At 39.9% G+C, this 20,963-nt stretch overlaps 1 protein-coding gene across 4 annotated transcripts in view; it reads left to right on the top strand.

Annotated features, from left to right (window-relative positions):
- Window positions 1-16,886, top strand: part of DNAJC6 (DnaJ heat shock protein family (Hsp40) member C6) — a 152,195-nt gene extending 135,309 nt beyond the window's left edge. For 3 of the 4 annotated variants that reach the window (XM_033865375.2, XM_033865393.2, XM_033865385.2), the window contains 6 exons: window positions 913-981; window positions 1,983-2,102; window positions 8,282-8,545; window positions 10,667-10,809; window positions 12,804-12,980; window positions 14,495-16,886. In XM_033865375.2, the coding sequence (XP_033721266.1) occupies window positions 913-981; window positions 1,983-2,102; window positions 8,282-8,545; window positions 10,667-10,809; window positions 12,804-12,980; window positions 14,495-14,596 (875 nt within the window). In that variant the 3' untranslated portion in view covers window positions 14,597-16,886. The remainder of the gene's footprint in view (window positions 1-912; window positions 982-1,982; window positions 2,103-8,281; window positions 8,546-10,666; window positions 10,810-12,803; window positions 12,981-14,494) is intronic. The other variant, XM_073788737.1, reaches the window with a different exon arrangement.
- The last annotated feature ends 4,077 nt before the right edge of the window (window positions 16,887-20,963 follow it).

Raw genomic sequence — 20,963 nt, 5'->3', positions numbered from 1 at the left:
CTTCGAGAAGGGTCAGAATGATCAATTTTGAAGCTGCAGTGAGTTTTTTTTTGAATGACAGTATGTACGTACCTGACACCAGCATGGTGGGTGGTGTCTAGTCAGTCCCCAGTACATGTTCTGATTGACTCATCATTCTCCATTCATGTCACAGCGGAGGAGAAAACAAAATTTCAGTTCTAAGTTGCCCGTGCCTCTCGTACACTTGTTAATGCCAATTCAAGGCAAATTGAGTTTAAGTTTCATTTCACTATTTTTAATTGCCAGCCGACTTTGTGTTAAGTGTAGAGATGGGACACACAAAGATGAATAATATAATTTTCACAGTTACACAGTTCACAGAAACTCACAGTTTATTGGAGACAGACATATGCACCATTATAATTCAAAGTGTAGTTATGAGGTAAAATAAAAGTGAGCCAAAGAAGGAACAGAGACAGTTTATGGCTTCTACCGGTGCTCATGTAAGCAACCATAGATGAAAGCACGAAATAACAATGTTGCAGAATGTGGGGAGCGCTCAGAGGGGGAATTGAATCACCTGGGACCTGGACAGGTCATGAGGCCTCATGAGAGGGAGAGCATTTTCCTGTGTGAATTCAGAAAAGTGGATTCTTTTTTTTTTACATCTTTATTGGAGTATAATTGCTTTACAATGGTGTGTTAGTTTCTGTTCCATAACAAAGCGAGTCAGCCATACATATACACATGTTCCCATATCTCTTCCCTCTTGCGTCTCCCTCCCTCCCACCCTCCCTATCCCACCCCTCCAGGCGGTCACAAAGCACCGAGCTGATCTCCCTGTGCTACGCGGCTGCTTCCCACTAGCTATCTACCTTACGTTTAGTAGTGTATAACAGAAAAGTGGATTCTGAGCTATGTTGTCCTGATTCTTTTTCTTCTCATTTGCAGCTTCTAGTACACCTGCTGTGAACATTCAGCCAGATGTTTCAGGGGGTTGGGACTGGCATACTAAACCAGGTAATGGTCAGCAGATTAATTTTGTGCACACTTAACCGGTTGCCGAAGCATAATCCTTTACCCAAGATGAAGTGAGTCCATACAGAGTGTTAAGCCCACCTAAGAAAGTTCCTAAAGGCTCACAGTCTGGCGGAGCTTTTCACATTGCCCTCGATGGCATGGTTGTGCTGCATGGTATATGGTATTTAACTTGTCTAAGTCTCATTTGCTAAATGCCTTGACAATAAATTGAGTTAGACAAATCTGGGTTTATATCTAACTCAACCGTTTAGAAGCTCTTGGATTTTTTACAAGTCTTAACTTCAGTTTTCTTATCTGTAAAATGGGGTTCCTAATTCTTGTTCCACACAGTTAAGTGAAATAACTTACGTGAGATTTTCTGGCATAGAGTAGGTGTTGCATAATCTGAATGGTTTTCTTTCTTCACAAAGGACTTGTTTGGGGGCTGGATTTGTCTATAATAAATAAATTCTCTTTCTGATGGCTAGTATTGTATTTCTTGAGAGCCATCTTGTGTGATTGTTTTCTGATGCTGTGCAAGTTACACACACACACACACACACACACACACACACACTTTATGTTTATCACAGAACCTTCTAAAGCAGTTGCTGTTTCTTTATCTAACCAACGAGAAAATATTGAAGTTAAGCAACATGCCAAACGTCACTCAGCTAGGAAGTGGCAGAACCGGAATTCAGGCCTGACTCCAAATCCCATAGGAAAGAATGAAGTCAGGTGACATGTGAGATAAACGCTAGACGTAATAGTTTGCAGGGGTGGCCAGGAAATGACGTATGGTTTCTCTGTTCCCTGTTTCTGCTCCAGGCCGCTACTCACCTAGTAGTCAGGGAAATAAGTCTAGCAACTCCTAACACATTTGCAAACCCTGTCCTAATTTGCCTTTAGAGACAAGGTGAGCAGTAGCTCTGGATTTCTGAATTTCAGAATTCAGCCTTGGACAACTAACTCATTTTCAATGACCTTATTATTTTTTTCAGGAGGTTTTGGAATGGGAAGCAAGTCAGCTGCCACCAGCCCAACAGGCTCGTTGCATGGTACTCCCACCCATCAAAACAAACCGCGGACTCTGGATCCTTTTGCCGACCTTGGGACATTAGGTATAAATGTAGCAGGTTAAGATATAAATAACATTTACTTATGGCTACCAAGCCTCAAATCTAAATCTTTGGTGTTAAAATAAGCTGGTATTGTTACCTAGGATCTAAAATCATGTGTATTTTTAAGCTATACTCTAAAACCCGAGGTTGACTTTTAAAAAAAGGAAACAGGCTTCAAATATTGGGTTGGAACTAACCCCTATTAATCCGTTTCTCTAATGACTCATTTTGAAGTAGTAGCATAAATAAAGTTAGAACTTCCAGGAGCATCTGACAATAGAGTTTGGCTGCAGCAAAAGTAATGAATGTGTAGAAAAACACTGAGACATGAGGCTGGTCAGATTTGTGCCAGGTAGGGCCAGCTGTGCATAGGCCTTACTGTGAAGTTGCTAGTGAGATCCCCATACTGTCCCTCTCTTCTCTCCATTGGCGACAGTGCTCTCGGGTCCGTTTCTAAAATTCCATACAGAAAATAGACTCTCTTTATAGTATATCCAAACTGTTTTTCATCATATGTTAATTATTGTTATAAAATAAGTGTTTCGTGAGGAAGTAATTTTGGAAACACTGGGTTCGGTGGATTTGGGTTACTGCAAAAACTTCTGAGAATCAGTGCTCATGGTGATACTTCCCAATAGGGGAATACAGTGTGCAGGGTTCTCAAACTATTTCACCAAGGAACCTTTCTTCAAGGAGTAGTTCATTGGACTAGTGTGTTCTGAAACCTTTTCTTCCTCCTTCCTTCTCTGGGCAGTACAGAGTTGTTAAATAAAGGTGGGGCAGCCCTCACACGAAGGATTAAATGAGGCACGTTGATAGTTTAGTTTCTCTGAAAGCCCTCCTGAGGCATTTAGAACCAGATTGTCTGCAGAGAATGAGAACGTGACTACCTTTTTATTTTTTGCCAGTAGTTATGTCAGAATCTTGACCTTTTCTTTTATACCCTTTAGACCTTTTTTCCTTTTAAGAACTCCAAAATTATTTCTCTTTTTATATCTTAAAATAAACTTCACATTTTAGAATAATAACATCATATATAACAGGCAAAGTTCTACTTTAAATAAAATCTTATCCAGTGTTCATTTTTTACCCATTTATTCATCCCACAACTATTTACTAAGTGCCTTCTACGTGCTAACACTCCTTTAGTAAAAACCAACCAACCAAACTAACAAAACCAAAACAAAATTCCTGCCTTTGTAAGCCTTGTATTCTAGAAGGGGAAACAAATACTAAATGAATAAATATATATTATAATGTCAAGTAATAAAAACAATTAATGTTTATTTGGAGGTTTTACTAAGTGCCAGGCTCTATTTTAAGTGCTTTACACGTATCATTTCATTTAATCTTGCCAATAATCTTTTGAAGTAGGAACTGTTATAGTCCTCATTTTTAAATGAAGAAACATGGACACAAAAGTTTAAGTAACTTGCCCAAATCACAAGATTTCAACACCATGAAATCTAGGTCTGGAGTTTGCACTATAAGCCCCGTGCAGAGTGCTGTGAAAAAAATAAGGCAGAAAGTGATGGCGAGTAGGGGTTGGGCTGGGGTGTTATTTTAGATATCAAGTGGTTAGGGAAGGCCTCTCTGAAGAGGTGACCTTTATAGGAAGTTCTTTTAAAAACTCCGGCATCGTGGTCTTGCATCTGGTTGTCATGTCCTTTTAGACACCTTTAACCTGGAATCATTCCTCAGCCTTTCGTGACATCGATACTTGAAGGGTACAGGCCAGTTGAGAACGTCTCGATTTGTTAACTTTGATCACTTGGTTAAGGTGATGTCTGCCAGGTTTCTTCACCATAAAGTTACCATTTTTCCCTATAGTAATTAATGAGTAATCTGGGGAGATAATTTGAGACTGTTCTATTTGAGAATATCCTGTTCTCCATCTGACTTTTACCCAGGAGGTTTTGGAATGGGAAGCATTCATTTTAGCATTTTAGCATTCATTAGTGATTCTTGCCTAAAGCAGGCATTACCTTGATATCTGCAGAATTGTGATTGTCTGATTCTGTCCTTCTTTCTATGTATATTAATTAGCATTTCACTCTAAGGCAGAATCTCCTCTCTCTCCATCCCCTCCCCCCTTCCTTTCTGGCTCCCTCCCTCTCTCACATCATAACAGACTAGTGGATTCTTTTTGGACTCAGTTGGTTATCATCTACTATTGTCATTATTTAATGTTTACATTGTCCCACATTTAGTTTGTGAAAGCTTCTTTGTTCTGGCTTCTATATGTTTTTCACTTGATTCCATCATTTTTGAGAACTTTCTTTCTTTATGGCAGAAGATGTTCTAGGCTTATCTTGAACTTTTTACACCCCAGTCCTGGAATCAGGCATTTCCAAGAATCCTCATTCCTTTTTGTGGGGAGTGGTATTTAGAAACCAGAATCTGTTCTAAGTATGTTTTTTGGTACGGGGGTGGGTGTCATTGCTCTGCCTTTCAGGAGATGGAGATAGGTGATGTGTGGATATAAATACATATATCAATATATAATTCCATCCACTACCACAGGGTTCTTCCTTACTTTCCCCTATTCCATATGTGTATCTTCCGTTTCCTTGGATCTCAGCATTCATAGACAACAAAAATAGTTTCAGAATAGCTGCGTCCGTATCACTGCAACAGCATACCTACTAGGAGGAGTTCAAGAGTTCTTTGTTGTTTTTAAAATGCAGTAATTCTTAAAAAACTGCTGGGGAAACTAGTTTCCTAAATTTCCCCATTTTTCAACTCACATAGCTCAGGAAAGGTAAGTGACCTTCCTGAAGCTGCACAGTGAGCAGGTATATAAGCAAGCGCTACACATTAGAATTTTTGACTCTTAGGTAATTGCTTTAGAGTAAACATTAAACTTCCAAATTATATAGCTGCAATTTTTCAAAAAAGGTAGTATCCTTCTGAGAACGTTAGGTATTTTCACATTGAACAGTTCTGATACCAACACTGTAGTTCTTCCCATAGATATTCTGACTTAATTGGTTTGGCTGTGGCTTGGTTATAAACAGTTTTTAAAGCTCCCCAAGTGAGTCGAACGCACAGCCGAGTCTGACGACCACTGCTTTTGCTTTTCATGAGGATTGCAGTGGCCTCTGGGTTTAGCTACTGCTTTGTATTTCTGTCAGCTCTCCGCTTCAGTGGCGTTGAAAATTAGAATTGCTAACCATGGGTAGAAGATATTCCGGAAGGGTAGACATCAGAAAGTCCTACAATGTTGATGAACAGCTTGAGATCAGAGTCAGCGTCTGCCTGTTCACCACGGTATCTGCAGCCTGGCGTGGAGAAGACGCTCGCTAGTGTTTTATAAATGGACAAATAAATGACAGTGTGGTGGGAATATGAAAGTATTTTTTAAGTTCTTCAGGTCTTTCTGTGTTATTGAATTTTTAAATAATAAACATATATATATTCAGAAAGAAGATAGTAAGCATCCTTAAAATATAAAATGAACTCCCAGTGCAGAATGCAAACCCAGCCTAAGGTATCTGTTGATGCACTGTTGGCAGAAGGGCCCAGGGGCTCACAAAGAGGGGCTTCGTGTTCTGAGTTAGACACTGACAGCGATGCCTACCTGCAGAATATAACCCTGTCATTACTTTTTCCTATTACCAAGTATTTATTGAGCCCTTATGGTGTCCTGGTGCATGCTGGGCATATGAAATTGCATTATTTTAAAATAACGTCTCTTATTCGCTTAACTCAGGGATTGTGAAGAACTTTCACGTAGCCATTGTGCCTTCATGATATACCTGTGACTTAGACATAGTTCTGATTTCACAGGTGACAAAATTGAGGTCAAGGAGATGAGTTTTTCACTGAACTGCAGAAGAGCAAGGATTCTCTGTAGATGTTTTTCAGCTATATTCCCAGTGCACAGTATCTGGTACTTAGTAATGCTCAACAGATACTGATGAATGACTCTATGAATGAATGAATGAATAAGTGCATGCAAGAATGAATGCACGAGTGAGCAACAGAGCAGAGACTCAAACTCAGAGTGACTCTGGGTCCGATGGTCATAACACAACATTCCTAGTAGGAAAGGAAAGAGGAGCCCAGATCAGAGCAGAGGAACAGTATCTATATAAACAAGACACTGTAAGTAAGGGATGAGTTGTAGTGAAAGACTCAGAGATTTAGGGAGGGATTAGGGATTATGGCTGCAGGAAATGAACATAACATGTGGAGCTAGGAAGCCCATAGTCAAGTCCCAGCTCCATTAACTAGCTGTGTGATCATGAGCATATCAGTATACCTCCCTGAGCCTTGCTTTCCTCATCTTTAAAGTGGGGCCAGACTGTGGAAAACAGTATGGACATTTCTCAAAAAACTGAAAATGGAACTACTATATGACCCAGCAATTCCACTCCTGGGTATATATCTGAAAAAAACAAAAACACTAATTTGAAAAGATACATGCACCCCAATGTTCATAGCAGCATTATTTACGATTGCCAAGATATGGAAGCAACCAAGGGTCCATCAACAGATGAATGGATAAAGAAGATGTGGCATATATATATATATCATGGAATACTACTCACCCATAAAAAAGAACAAAATTTTGCCATTTGTAGCAACATGGATGGACTCGGAGGGCATTATGCTAAGCGAAATAAGTCAGACAGAGAAAGACAAATACTGTATGATATCACTTATACGTGGAACCTAAAAAATACAACGAACTAGTGAATATGACAGAAAAGAAGCAGATTCACAGATATAGAGAATAAACTAGGCGTTGCCAGTGTTGTGGAGTAAGGGAAGGACAATATAGGGGTGAGGAAGTGGGAGGTACAAACTACTGGGTGTAAGACAGGCTCAAGGATATATTGTACAACACAGGGAATAGAGCCAATATTTTGTAATAACTAAATGGAAAGTAACCTTTAAAAATTGTATAAAAATTTAAAAAATTGGGCTTCCCTGGTGGCACAGTGGTTGAGAGTCCGCCTGCCGATGCAGGGGATGCGGGTTCGTGCCCCAGTCCGGGAAGATCCCACATGCCGCAGAGCGGCTGGGCCCATGAGCCATGGCCGCTGAGCCTGCGCGTCCGGAGCCTGTGCTCCGCAACGGGAGAGGCCACAACAGTGAGAGGCCCACGTACCACAAAAAAATAAATAAATAAATAAATAATTTTTAAATGGTAATTTTGATAAAGAAAGAAAAATAAATAAAGTGGGGCTAGTAATACTACCTACTTCTGAAGGGTGTTGTGTAGATTGAAGGCAGTAATATTTAGAAACATGTTTTATAATTTCTGAAGAGCTATACAAATGTTACTTTATTATCACTGTTGTTTTGGAATTGGTACCTGAAAGGGTCCCTGTAGATCACCATGTTTCAGCTTCTCATTTTACCTCTTTAAACATGAGCTACAACTGGTCTTCGTATTTTAGAAAAAGCCCAGCATATATGCAGTGAGTACTTAAAAGTTAGGAGTTACAGAATCAAGATTCTACTTAAATTCCCAGCACAAAGTAATAGTTCTTAAAGCTCGAATAAGATTCTTTGCCCTATTCAAGGCTGTCAGAGTGTTAGCTGTGTTTACTCTCCTGCACTGAAATGCAAGTAGTGTGAAATTGAAACCTATTTATGAAATTTCAAAACCTCTTGGTTTACTCATGGGCACTAACCATGCTTGTATTTATAACAGACCATGAATAATCCTGCTCATTGAAGTTTAAGTAGCACCTTCATGAGTGAAGGTATTTTGTTTTATTCCCTGTTCTTGTCGTTTGATAGTTTTTACTCCAGTGAAGTAGAGTCTGCTGAGAGGATGGGACGGAGGGCTGGGATGGCGTAGTGGAAGAGCCAGGGCTCTTCTGGCTTGGAGTTAAAGACTTGGACTGAAGTCCCAGTTCTGCCACCTTCTGGCTGTGTGACTTTGAGAAAGTCACTTAACTACTCTGAGCTATAGTTTGTTCATCCAAAGAAAAAATGGGGCTATTAATACATACCTAAAAGTGTCATTGTGGGGATTAAAGGAAATATATGACTGCAATTTATTTAACTATTAGCAAGGCTAATTGTGCCACCAGTCAAGGGAAGTTCCACTGAAGTCACTGTAAACAGTAACTTGAGACACAGGAGTTAGAGGCTACTCAAAATAGCATTACCTTCTTTCTCGCTCTCTCCTTTTTTTGTTGTTTTTTTAATTTGTTCTGTAGGTGGTTCTTCATTTGCCAGCAAACCCTCCACACCAACTGGATTGGGTGGAGGATTTCCACCTCTCAGCTCGCCACAGAAAGCATCTCCCCAGCCTATGGGTGGAGGGTGGCAGCAGGGAAGTGGCTACAGCTGGCAGCAGACACAGTCTAAGCCACAGTCCAGCATGCCCCACTCCTCTCCCCAGAACCGACCCAACTACAACGTGAGCTTCTCATCTGTGCCTGGGGGCCAGAACGAACGTGGGAAAGGAGCAGCTAACTTGGGTAAGGATGACGGTATGGAGGCTGGCTGTAGGGTACCCAAATGTATGTATGTCTGAAGAAGGAGATAGAAAGCAATTCTGGTAGTTTCTGAGGCAGTCTTTGAATTGTAGAGACAGAGCACGATCCCTACACCAGGGTGGTGCTTGGAGCTCCAGGTTTCACCAGGCTCCTGACACAGATCGCTTTGTGAGTGCTGGCTCACCTGTCTGTCTCTCTCCACGCTGAGACCAATGCCTCATTGTCATTAGCACCTAGCAGAGCGCCTGGCATGTAGTAGGCACTAAATGGGTATTGAATGGATGTGAGTGGAGGCGTGGTTGCATCTTGAAGCTGTCATTCCTTTGGAAGAGAGGGTAGAAGAGGAAGGTTGGGAGCCTTTCAAGCACTGTGTTCACATTTGCTCTTGGACCCCATTTAGAGGGGTGGACGTATCTTGGACGTTTGGTCTTGATTATCCTCTGGTTGGGGGATGTTCCTGAGATCATTGGGTTTCCTGTGATGGTTTTTTCCTCTCTTCTGAGAAGAAAGTTACAAGAACACAAAATGGCCCAACAGCTAAGGCTGGAGGATACCCTGGATGGGATTCTTCCTTTTTCAAATGGGATTCTTGATAGCGAGTGAAAAATAATATATTTTGGATAGCAGGGATGGTTAAACTTGAGTTTGCTAAAAGGCCTGTTATGATATATTTTACATTTCCGTTGATTTGATTATACCTAAGAATGAAACGTTTAGGGACATGATAAGGAAACAGGCCTTCCTATGGAACATGGAAAATGAAATTCTACTTTTCCTGGTAGCTGTAGCTGACATTTATTGAGTGCTTATTATATGTCAGGTGCTATTCTATGCAGTTTTCGCATATTATTTAATATAATCTTCCCAAACCAACCCCATGTTGTAGGCAGAGGTCAATAATTTCCTAAGTCCATACAGCTCGTAAGTGACACAGCCAAGATCTGAACCAGGACAGTGTGGCTCTAGAGCCCCTGCTCTTCACCGCCACACTCTACTGCATATGACACAGGTGACTTCTCACAATAGTAACATGACAGGGACCCTCTTATTGGGAATACAACATCATGTTTGTTCTTCAGTTAGCAGTGGATATTCCTGGATAATTCCATAGAGTCACCTGGCTTCCCCTCCGTTCTTATTTTGAGTAGATGTGGGGTGAATGTCTTCAATCAGCAAATATTTATGGAGCGTCTTCAGTGTAGAAAACATTGGGGATACGCAGCGAACAAGACAGACAAAATCCCTAGTCTCAGAGCACTCACATTTTAGTGTGTGCGTATGACAGTGTACGTTCAGAATGCCTTACAGTATAGAGCTGGCAAGTGGGTTTCAATTCCAACACTAGCTTTGGTTGAAGGGCATGGACTGCATGTACTCCTGTGTTTTGGTTCTGTTTTGTTTTAACAACAAACATTTAAACAGCCAGGCACTGTTCTAAGCACACCATGCCTGGTTGACAGATGAGGAAATTGAGGCATGGAGATGGCAAGGAACTTGCCCCAAGGTCACATCGCTAATAAGGGCAGAGCTGGAATTCAAACCTGGAGAGTTTGTCTCCAGGGTCTTTGTTCTTTGCTGCTATGCTAGGCTGCTTTTCCAAACAGACTGATAAAGATTGTGAGGCTAAAACCAGACTTGGGAAAAAAGAGCACTGTGATGGACTAAAAGTGTCAGCTGAGTGTGGGCAGGAAAGCAGTGGCATGCATGGATTTCAAGTACCAAAACCCAGGTCTTGGTCCCATCACTGATACTAACTAGTTGTGTGACTGGGGTCTGGGGGGCGTGGGGGAGGGAGCAGGGGGTAGAATCATGAATATCCTCATCTATGAAGAGACGGAACACTGGATATGGAATTAGACTTAATCTAGCAATCCCGCCCCGAGTCCAAGCTTTGCCATGGACATGGTATATGATTCTGAATGATCTCTTAAGTTCTCCAGACTTTACTTTCCTCATCTGTAAAATGGACATGACAGGGTAATTGAGAGGATTAAGGGCTTAGTGCATGTGAAAGCACCTTGAAGACCAAGTGTTGTGATATAATGATATGATATTATGTTTCAGAGTAAAAACCATAATAATTTTTAAAATATTATGTTGCAGAAGGGAAACAAAAAGCAGCTGACTTTGAAGACCTACTCTCTGGTCAAGGTTTTAATGCTCACAAAGACAAAAAGGGCCCTCGAACAATAGCTGAGATGAGAAAGGAGGAAATGGCTAAGGAGATGGATCCTGAGAAATTAAAGGTAAGTGAGCCTCTGACCCAGGGTGATTATTATGTGTGTGGAGATGTCAGTGTGGGACTAACTTATAGAAGGTGCCGTGTTAGGTTTCTAGCATCCACTTTATTTCATTTGGTTCCTATAGCTGTGATTTGAGTACAACTGTGTCCTTTAATAGCAAAGTACTTTCAGGGAGTACTGTGTATGCTGTTTCGTTTCTTTAATAAAATGCACTTTATTCCATGGTATGGTAGTATAGATTTTCTTTGTTTACATTTTCAAATAAGCAGTGGCACTCTTTAGGAGGTGATCTTATTGTTCAGATGGCATTCCGATCTGTAGGTAAGTCATTATGATTTGGAGGTAAGAAGAATGCATTATTTATGTCCTCTATTTCTGCTTTGAGAGCTTTATATTAGACCAGATCAACTGAAGCCCTCAGGATCTCTTCTTTGCTGACAGAGAGGGAAATACTGATGTACCTGGAATTACTCACTCCCGTAATGTTACATCTGGAGGTTTGGGAAGGTGGCAGGGAGGAAGGCTGAGGGAGGTGAGGTCCTTGGCTTCCCCACTGCTTCCCTCCACTTTTAACCAGAGCATTTCTGCTTTTATCTGTTTTTGATTCTTGGAAGTCTAGGTAAGATTCTATTTGGGGAAGGAGAATGTTTCCCTATTATCTTCTTTTCTTTTAAAGTTTGCAAACCAGTGACGCCCTTATTTCGTAGATGAGAAAACGGAGACATTACTTTATAGCTGAGGATGTTATCGTGGATGATGGTTAATTTGGGAACAAAAGGGTGGTTATATTGATGAATGGTGTGAGATAGTGAAAGAGTTTGTGAAGATCAAGACAAGTGGACTGCTCTTCACAGACAGAGAGGCTGAATTTCCACAAGACGAAATATACTGACCCTGTAGCAGCCTGGAAGATGAGGGTCTAATCTGTTACTCCAAAATCAGGAGTGGTACAGCTAGTCAATGTCACACATTTTGAAAAAGTATACTACTGTTCTTCGCCATAATTTCCCTACAGATACGAACGTTTGTTGAAGACGTACAGATACTATTTGGAGTACAATATAGGATCCTTTGTTTGTATTTGCTTTGCACTTCATACAACATCCAAAAGGTTTTATATTCCTTCCAAAAACCTTGTGCTCCATCTCAAGAACCTTTGTTCATTAGGTAAACTCTGACAGTTTTCTATAAAAGGAAGTCATTTATGTCTTTTAAACCATGCTTGGTTATTTAGTTGGTACGGGGTATTAAATCGTTTGGGAGAGTAGCCATCATTTACCTTGACTAAGCTTCTGTTATGTGCTAAATGCTGATGCATTGTTGCAAACCCTTCAATTTAATCATCTCATTTGTTCGAACTATGAAGATTCAAACTATGAATGCTCGTAGTTGGAATGAATGACTAAATGTATTCATTTAACAACCCTTTTTGAGCTCTGTTCCATGCCAGGCATACTATTTGATTTCTGAGTTACAGTGATATGTTAAAAACACTACCTTTCCTCAAACAGGTCTGCCTAGTGGCAGGGAAAGACAAACACATGATTACAATAAAGTGTCACACATATTATGATAGAAGCATGTTTAAAAGTTAGCCCGGAGAAATTTGTTCTTTTATCCAAAGGCTTTTTTTTTAGTGTCTCTGTGTCACTATACTAGATGGAGCAGATAGCAGGGACCCAGACAGACATGGTGTGGGCACTCATGGAGTTTATACTTTAGGAGTGAGTAATTAACTCAGGGGGGGCCAGAGAAGAAGGAAAGTATTCAAACTCTCAAAGGCAGAGCAGTATGAAATTCCTGAGCAGGCTCTTGAAGGATGATGAAGAGTTAACCAGAAAGATGAGGTCGGGGGTGGAGGAAGAAAAGCAGGTAGAGGGCAGGTTGGAGTATGCAGGTACTCGACGTTGCTGGAGCAGGAGGGGTTTCCAGAGTCACAGTGGAGACCCTCTGGACTCGAGAGCATTTGGATCTCTTAACTGCCCCTGTGTTTACAGATTCTGGAATGGATTGAAGGCAAAGAGAGAAATATCAGAGCCCTTCTGTCCACGATGCATACCATGCTGTGGGCTGGGGAGACTAAGTGGAAACCAGTTGGCATGGCAGACCTGGTCACACCAGAGCAGGTGAAGAAGGTGTACAGGAAGGCTGTGCTGGTGGTACATCCAGATAAAGTGAGTACAGCTTGCTCTCCGCCACCGCGTGTCTGGGCCTCCTGTCGTTCGTTTACAAGTGTGCGTCAAAGCATCATACTTTCAACTTGTTGCTTGGACCATTTATATAAAATAAATCCCATGGGCTCAAAAAAGGTATTTAAACAAATAGTTACGCTTTATGAAACAGAAGAAAAGGAATCAAATAATATATTACAAATAATGGAATAGGGGCCTTCCTTAGCTGTAAGGTTCACCACTGACTCATTTTCAGGGAACAGATACAAACTGTGTCTTGACTTACGGGTGGGCTAAGAGCTGGACAGGAAAATGTTCTCCTTTAGAGATATAGCAGGATATTTAGCCAGGATTATAGAGTGAAAAAAGCTTTAGAACGTAGTTGGCAAACTTGGTGAGAATTAACAAAATACTCAGAATGGAACTAAACGCTTCACTATATTGATTATGCCAGTTTATGTTTTCATTGAAGTACGTACACATGTACGTGCTGCACGTTGTCAGAAACTTCAGCTACAGGATGGCACAGTTGAGATCACCATGATATACAGAAACCTCCCTGACAGAATTGGGTCCCTTGCTGTCTTTTGGACTGAGGATACCAGTCCTATGATGTGAGGCTGTGACTGAAGTCCTGCTTGGGAACACGTACTTGAATTTGATATATTTGATTTTCATCTCTCCACACTTTTTGTGACTAATCTGGATAGTATTAAAGAAATAATGTGTTTCAGTGAATCAAAGAGAAAGGGAAACAGCCCAGAAAAATTCACAAACTATACGCCTTATGTTATGGGTCTCCAAGAACTTTTTTCAGAAATGGGAAAATGGGGACTTCCCTCATGGCACAGTGGTTAAGAATCTGCCTGCCAATGCAGGGGACACGGGTTTGATCCCTGGTCCGGGAAGATCCCACATGCCGTGGAGCAACTAAGCCCCTGAGCCACAACTACTGAGCCCCTGTGCCACAACTACTGAAGCCCGTGCACCTAGAACCCATGCTCCACAACCATAACAAGAGAAGCTACCGCAATGAGAAGCCTGAGCACCGCAAGGAAGAGTAGCCTCCGTTCACCGCAACTAGAGAAAGCCCGCGCACAGCAACAAAGACCCAGCACAGCCAAAAATAAATAAATAAATAAATTTATTTTTAAAAGAAAAGAAATGGGGAAATGTGTTTTTCAAAATATGGCTAATCAATTGGAGATAGACAGTCATGAACCTTTGTCATTTGATAGATAATTCTGGAAATGGAGATACATTTTGTGCTGCCCAGTAACTTCTCTGTTACCTACTCAGTGACTGACCACTACTACCAAAAGTGAATCCCTAGGGGGAGGGCTTCCTGGGGAGGTCATAGTAATTAGGGGCATGTAGATGGGGCTGTAAAAAGAGAAATGGCCTAATAGAAAAACATTTCAATTCCTTAGAGCCCACATATTAGCAGTGAAAAATTTAATAGAAATAAAACTTTGGTCTGTGGTATCTAATGTGTGGTTTGTTTTTTTTTTCTATAGGCTACTGGGCAACCTTATGAACAATATGCAAAGATGATTTTCATGGAGCTCAATGATGCCTGGTCTGAATTTGAAAATCAAGGCCAAAAGCCCTTGTATTAATGTATGAGCTTTTCCATCTCTGCTGCAGACCTGTGCTAATGCTTAGTGTGTGTCACAGTTCTGAGGTTTTCACAGGTGAACCAAAAAACTCCAGCAACGTGTATCCAGTACTTAACTGTTAAGTTACTCGTAAATTAATTCCTCATTGATAAGGAATGTGGATGTTTGTTTTCTCCGATCCCCCCCATAAAAGGTCCAAAGCAGGAGAGGAACTTTTAGTCCGATAAGCTTGCAGAGTTTTACAGCATTCCAGCCTGCCCTTTGGGGAGCCTACTCAGCATTTTGTGGGGGAATGGAAAATAGAGGCCACCAAAGGCATAGCACCCATCTCAATGTCTGAGGATAGGACGATGAGCAAAAGTTCTAATAATAAGGTTACATGGTGGACTTAAATGGTTTTCATATTTTCTTGGAAAGATATAGTTTGAGCAATGGCTTCACATAGACTCCAGGAACACAAGCACCAAGTATCTTTTTCAGTGGAAATTTACTATGGTCTCTAGCATAATACTGTATACTTCTTTTGGTCAAGAGGACTGACAGATGTAAAAGAACCTGAATTATGTGGGAAGTGATTATATTATAATCCAGTAATTCCTACCAACGCTTCCTGGATAAGCTAAAATTTTGTGAAAATGCTGGCTAAAGAAAAATAGGGACTCTGAGAGTGTAGAAATCTGTATTCCTGGTCAGAAAGTTGGGCTGCTACCTTCTTTTCCCTTTAGAAAACTGGATGCTTGAACAAAAAGTCTTAATGCCATAACAACAACCTGATTGGAAGGAAACTTCTAATTTTGCCATTAGGCTTAATGCTTTTCCTTTTGCTTAGCAGAGAAAACGCTCTTTGCTGGGAGCAGGTTGTGAAGCAGTTTGGCGCATTCACAGTCGATCAGGAAGGATGTGTAGTATGGACCCCCTTGTCCTCCGGGTTTGTGAGTAGCTGTGGGAAGAGAATAGACGACAGCACTAACCACTAGTAACCAGACAGGGGCAGTTGCAGAGAGAGAGCCGAGCTCCCTTCAGACTGAGTCCGATGGCTTGTCAGGACTGGCTTTTTGAGGAACCAGGTTCCTTTTCCCACCTGAGGAAATTGGACCCCTTGGATTATTACAGTGGGGTTTATTGTTTGAAAAGTTGCCGGGGGTCCACAGGAACAACAGTCACACAGGGACATCTGTGAAAGTAAAGCAAGGCTGAAACCTTTGCAGACTTCAGACTGGTTGGATTTCAGTTCAGTGTTTTGGCTGTTTCTCATTTTAAGGGGCAAGCAGTTGTTATTGTCCTGTGACTTTAGTAGATCTCTTTGGGTGTGCACACACACAGTGTGCAGAAGACATATATGCAAAGCAGATGGCAAAAAAGATCTCCATTCTAGTCTTAAAAGGTTCGTGCTCAGTGTGGTAGAAAGCTTTCAAAACTTGTTTTTAAAAGACAATCATTTTTTTGTTTCTATTTTCATTTTCTTGTGGCAGACTGTACCAGAAAAGCAGCATGTCAAAAATACTTTATGTTCTATATACAACTCTCTCGTTCTTTCTCTTCTCTCTTTCTCCTTTTCTTCCTTCCTTCCTCCCTCCCTCCCTTCCTTCCTTCCTTTCTTCCTTTCCTTTCTTTCTTTTTTTTGTTATAAAGATTCATTATTTATTTTACCTTTTGCTGACAATGTGAAACTCGCCTAAAATGTTCTTTTTAAATATACAGCTGTAAACTGTTCAAAGTAACCATAAAAAACTAGGTGTTATTTATTAACATAAAATAATGTTTGATGCGGTATGTGCTTGTCTTATTTAAAACTGGAATGTGAGACATGTTGCTGTGACTCTTTTTTCTCATTCACATTTGTAGATATTGTGTGAACTACAGTATATAATGATAATAATTAAAAGGATATTATGTGAATGTCACATACATTTTGAAATGATAGAACTATATTAGCTTTGTATCATGTTTGGATAATTCATCAATGTTCACAGTTTAAAACATCATTAAACATTATGTAATTAGCAATGAGAAAGAATCTTACCTAACTTAAATTTGGGATGTTCCCTATCTCTTTTCTGGATACATTATAATTCTGGACCCCTATTCATCTCAAAACTCTTAACATATGCAGACCAACAGGTTTTCGCATTCCTTTTAAATACCTGGTTGTGACAGAGCTCGTCGTTGATCAGATTCACTGTTTCGTTCATATTTATTGTAATATATTTTTTGTTTTGTAAATATGTTACACCAACAAAATGTGATTGGTCTAAAATATTTGTAATGTATATTAAAAGGCTCAAAAATATTTGTAGAAATGTAAGTTATTTTTGCACTCATGGGAATATGATGACAAGCTTGAATTATACCTTCTGACTCACTTTTAAGAAAAGTTACGGAGAAAGAATATGAAAAGCATATAATACATTTGCACCAAAACATGATCTGACAGGACTTCTTGGTTTATACTTTAACCACCCCCCGTTACCACCCTTGCCCCCATACACAGACACACTTTTTTTTTTTTTTTTTTTTTTACATACACACTTGATCATGCTGCATGAATGCTATGTTTCAAAAAGAATCAGCATAGAAATCCTGGTGTTCTAGCTAGGATGTTAATTCATTTGTGTGCTGAGGCGAAGGGATTGATCCTGGGAGTCTGAGACTTTGTCATAGAGAACAGATCGTTTAGGTGTTTAAGAAGAGAAGCAGCATGTTCATTTGGAAGCAGATGTTGCAAGTCAAAAGCATTTGAACTATCAGCGTTGTGTCTCTGTCTGGAAGAACGTTCAAGTTAGACCCTAATGATGCTGATGAAACACTTATTGTATAAGGAATGAACATGCAAGTTGAATTCCAGAACCAGCTATCGCAGCAACAGGACAGTTTCCCTGCTGGAAACATCTATTGGGGAATTTAGGTCAAGTAGACAGGTTTTGGTTGTTCTATACATAAACCATGGTGTTTCAGCATAATGGTACAATGTTGGTTTGAGACCAAAAGACTGGGTTTGAATCCTGGTTTTTCCACTTAAGGACTGTTATATTGGGCAAATTGCTTAAACTCGCTAAATCTTAATTTTATTGCTTGTAAAACAGAGACAATTCTAGCAACCCTGCAATGGAGGAATTAGGGATTGTGTATATAAACTGTCCCTAATCAAGTGGATAGGTACTCACTAAATAGTAGCTACTGTTATTGTTACTGATAGTCGATAAAACAAAGTATCACTGCAGGTCGGTACTGGGGCTGGAATTACACTGAAACCTCAGGTGGTAGGGAGTGGATAACATGCGTGGGAAAAGGCAACCAGAAGTAAAATGTCCCTTAGCCCTTTTTTCTATCTCCCTGGGCTGACAGAGATCTGTCTGCATACAATGGCGGACTTACATTGTAGGTTCTGTAAAGGGAGTGGCTATGTGTAAAAAAGTGGTGGTGAAGATTGAGGAAGGAAAATTAACACTGACTGATTACAATAGTGCTGCATCGAACTTGCGTTTAACTTAAGCACTGACTTGAGAGCCACCCCAGTGCAGATAGGGTGCCACTGCCTCTATCTTGAATGCACTACCCTAGGTGCTGTTATATATATTCATTTTCTCATTTAATTTGCAAAAAGTTCTGAGAGGCATGTTTTGTAAATCCTAGCTCAGGAAATGGAAGCACAGAGAGGTTTACCCAGAGCTGAGGTTGAGGTTAGCTCTTTTCTGTAGGATAGGGAAAGATGATACTATATACGGTGAACTTTATTAATATTTGTGAATTCAACCAATATTTTGTGTATACTGTATGGGAAGATCAAACTAATAAATGAATTTGATTGCCCTGTTAAACATTAAGGGATGTTATTTCTAATTACTATGGCAGTTCCTGCCTTCTTAGCGCATAAGATCTACTATGGAGAACAGTTCAAGTGCTGACTGTCTGACTTCATATTTAAACTGTTTAGGGCTTGATCTGAGCTTTAGTTTTTCCCATCTGTAAAGTGGAGATAATAAAACCTAGTTCATAGTGTGAGAGAATTGAATGCAAGGAGAGAATATAAAAATTTATCCAAGAAGTCCTGTGTAGTCCTGGACAGTGTGACAGAGGACATGGATATACTTCTAAGTAACACAACTGATGGCAAGTTGGGGATAGGGTTCAGCTTCTAAAGTCTTACTCTCTGGGGTTTTTTGTGTGTGTGTGTGTATGTGAAAGTTGCTTCCTTTATTTTATTTATTTTTTGAATTTTATTTATTTTTATACAGCAGGTTCTTTTTAGTTTTCTATTTTATACATATTAATGTATATATGTCAATCCCAATCTCCCAATTCATCCCACCCCCCCACCCCACTTTCTCCCTTTGTGTCCATACATTTGTTCTCTACATCTGTGTCTCTATTTCTGCCTTGCAAACCAGTTCATCTGTACCATTTTTCTAGATTCCACATATATGTGTTACTATATGATACCTGTTTTCCTTTCTGACTTCACTCTGTATGACAGTCTCTGGGTCCATCCACTTCTCTACAAATGACCCAATTTTGTTCCTTTTTATGGCTAAGTAATATTCCATTGTATATATGTACCATATCTTCTTTATCCATCAATCTGTCAATGGGCATTTAGGTTGCTTGCATGACTTGGCTATTGTAAATAGTGCTGTAATGAACAGTGGGGTGCATGTGTCTTTTTGAATTATGGTTTTTTTAGGGTATATGTCCAGTAGTGGGATTGCTGGGTCATACTAGTTTTTTAAGGAACTTCCATACTGTTCTCCATAGTGGCTGTATCAGTTTACATTCCCACCAACAGTGCAAGAGGGTTCCATTTTCTCCACACCTTCTCCAGCATTTGTTGTTTGTAGATTTTCTGATGAAGCCCATTCTAACTGGTGTGAGGTGATACCTCATTGTAGTTTTGATTTGCATTTCTCTAATAATTAGTGATGTTGAGCAGCTTTTCATGTGCTTCATCGCCATCTGTATTACTTCTTTGGAGAAATGTCTATTTAGGTCTTCTGCCCATTTTTGGATTGGGTTGTTTGTTTTTTTAATATTGAGCTGCATGAGCTGTTTATATATTTTGGAGATTAATCCTTTGTTGATTCATTTGCAAATATTTTCTCCCATCCTGAGGGTTGTCTTTTCATCTTGTTTATGGTTTCCTTTGCTGTGCAAAAGTTTCATTAGGTCCCATTTGCTTTATTTATGTTTTTATTTCCATTACTCTAGGAGGTGGCTCAAAAAAGATCTTGCTGTGATTATGTCAAAGAGTGTTCTTCCTATGTTTTCCTCTAATAGTTTTATAGTGTCCGGTCTTACATTTAGGTCTTTAATCCATTTTGATTTTATTTTTGTGTATGGTGTTAGGGAGTGTTCTAATTTCATTCTTTTACATGTAGCTGTCCAGTTTTCCCAGCACCACTTATTGAAGAGACTGTCTTTTCTCCATTGTATATCCTTGCCTCCTTTGTCATAGATTAGTTGACCATATGTGTGTGGGTTTATGTCTGGGCTCTCTGTCCTGTTCCATTGATCTGTATTTCTGTTTTTGTGCCAGTACCGTATTGCCTTGATTACTTTAGCTTTGTAGTATAGTCTGAAGTCAGGGAGCCTGATTCCCCCAGCTCCGTTTTTTTCCCTCAAGATTGCTTTAGCTATTCAGCATCTTATGTGTCTCCATACAGATTTTAAGATGTTTTGTTCTAGTTCTGTAAAAAATGCCATAGGTAATTTGATAGGGATTGCATTGAATCTGTAGATTGCTTTGGGTAGTTTAGTCATTTTCACAGTATTGATTCTTCCAATCCAAGAACACTGTATATCTTTCCATCTGTTTGTGTCATCTTTGATTTCTTTCATCAGTGTCATAGTTTGCTGAGTAGAGGTCGTTTACCTCCTTAGGTAGGTTTATTCCTAGGTATTTTATGCTTTTAGTTGCAATGGTGAATGGATTGTTTCCTTAATTTCTCTTGCTGATCTTTTGTTGTTAGTGTATAGGAATGCAAGAGATTTTGTATCCTGCACCTTTAGCAAATTCACTGATTAGCTCTAGTAGTTTTCTGGTGGCATCTTTAGGATTCTCTATGTATAGTATCATGTCATCTGCAAACAGAGTTTTACGTCTTTTCCAATTTGTATTCCTTTTATTTCTTTTTCTTCTCAGATTGCCATGGCTAGGACTTCCCAAACTATATTGAATAACAGTGGCGAAAGTGGACATCCTTGTCTTGTTCCTGATCTTAGAGGAAATGCTTTCAGTTCTTCCCCATTGAGAATGATGTTTGCTGTGGATTTTTCATATGTGGCCTTTAGAAGAAAGTGTAATCTGCTGTTTTCGGATGGAATGTCCTATAAATATCAATTAAATCTGGTCTGTGGTGTCATTTAAAGCTTG

This window comes from Tursiops truncatus, chromosome 1, assembly GCF_011762595.2.
Source record: "Tursiops truncatus isolate mTurTru1 chromosome 1, mTurTru1.mat.Y, whole genome shotgun sequence".
Taxonomy (NCBI): Eukaryota; Metazoa; Chordata; class Mammalia; order Artiodactyla; family Delphinidae; genus Tursiops; species Tursiops truncatus.
This window is presented reverse-complemented; position numbering and strand designations above follow the sequence as displayed.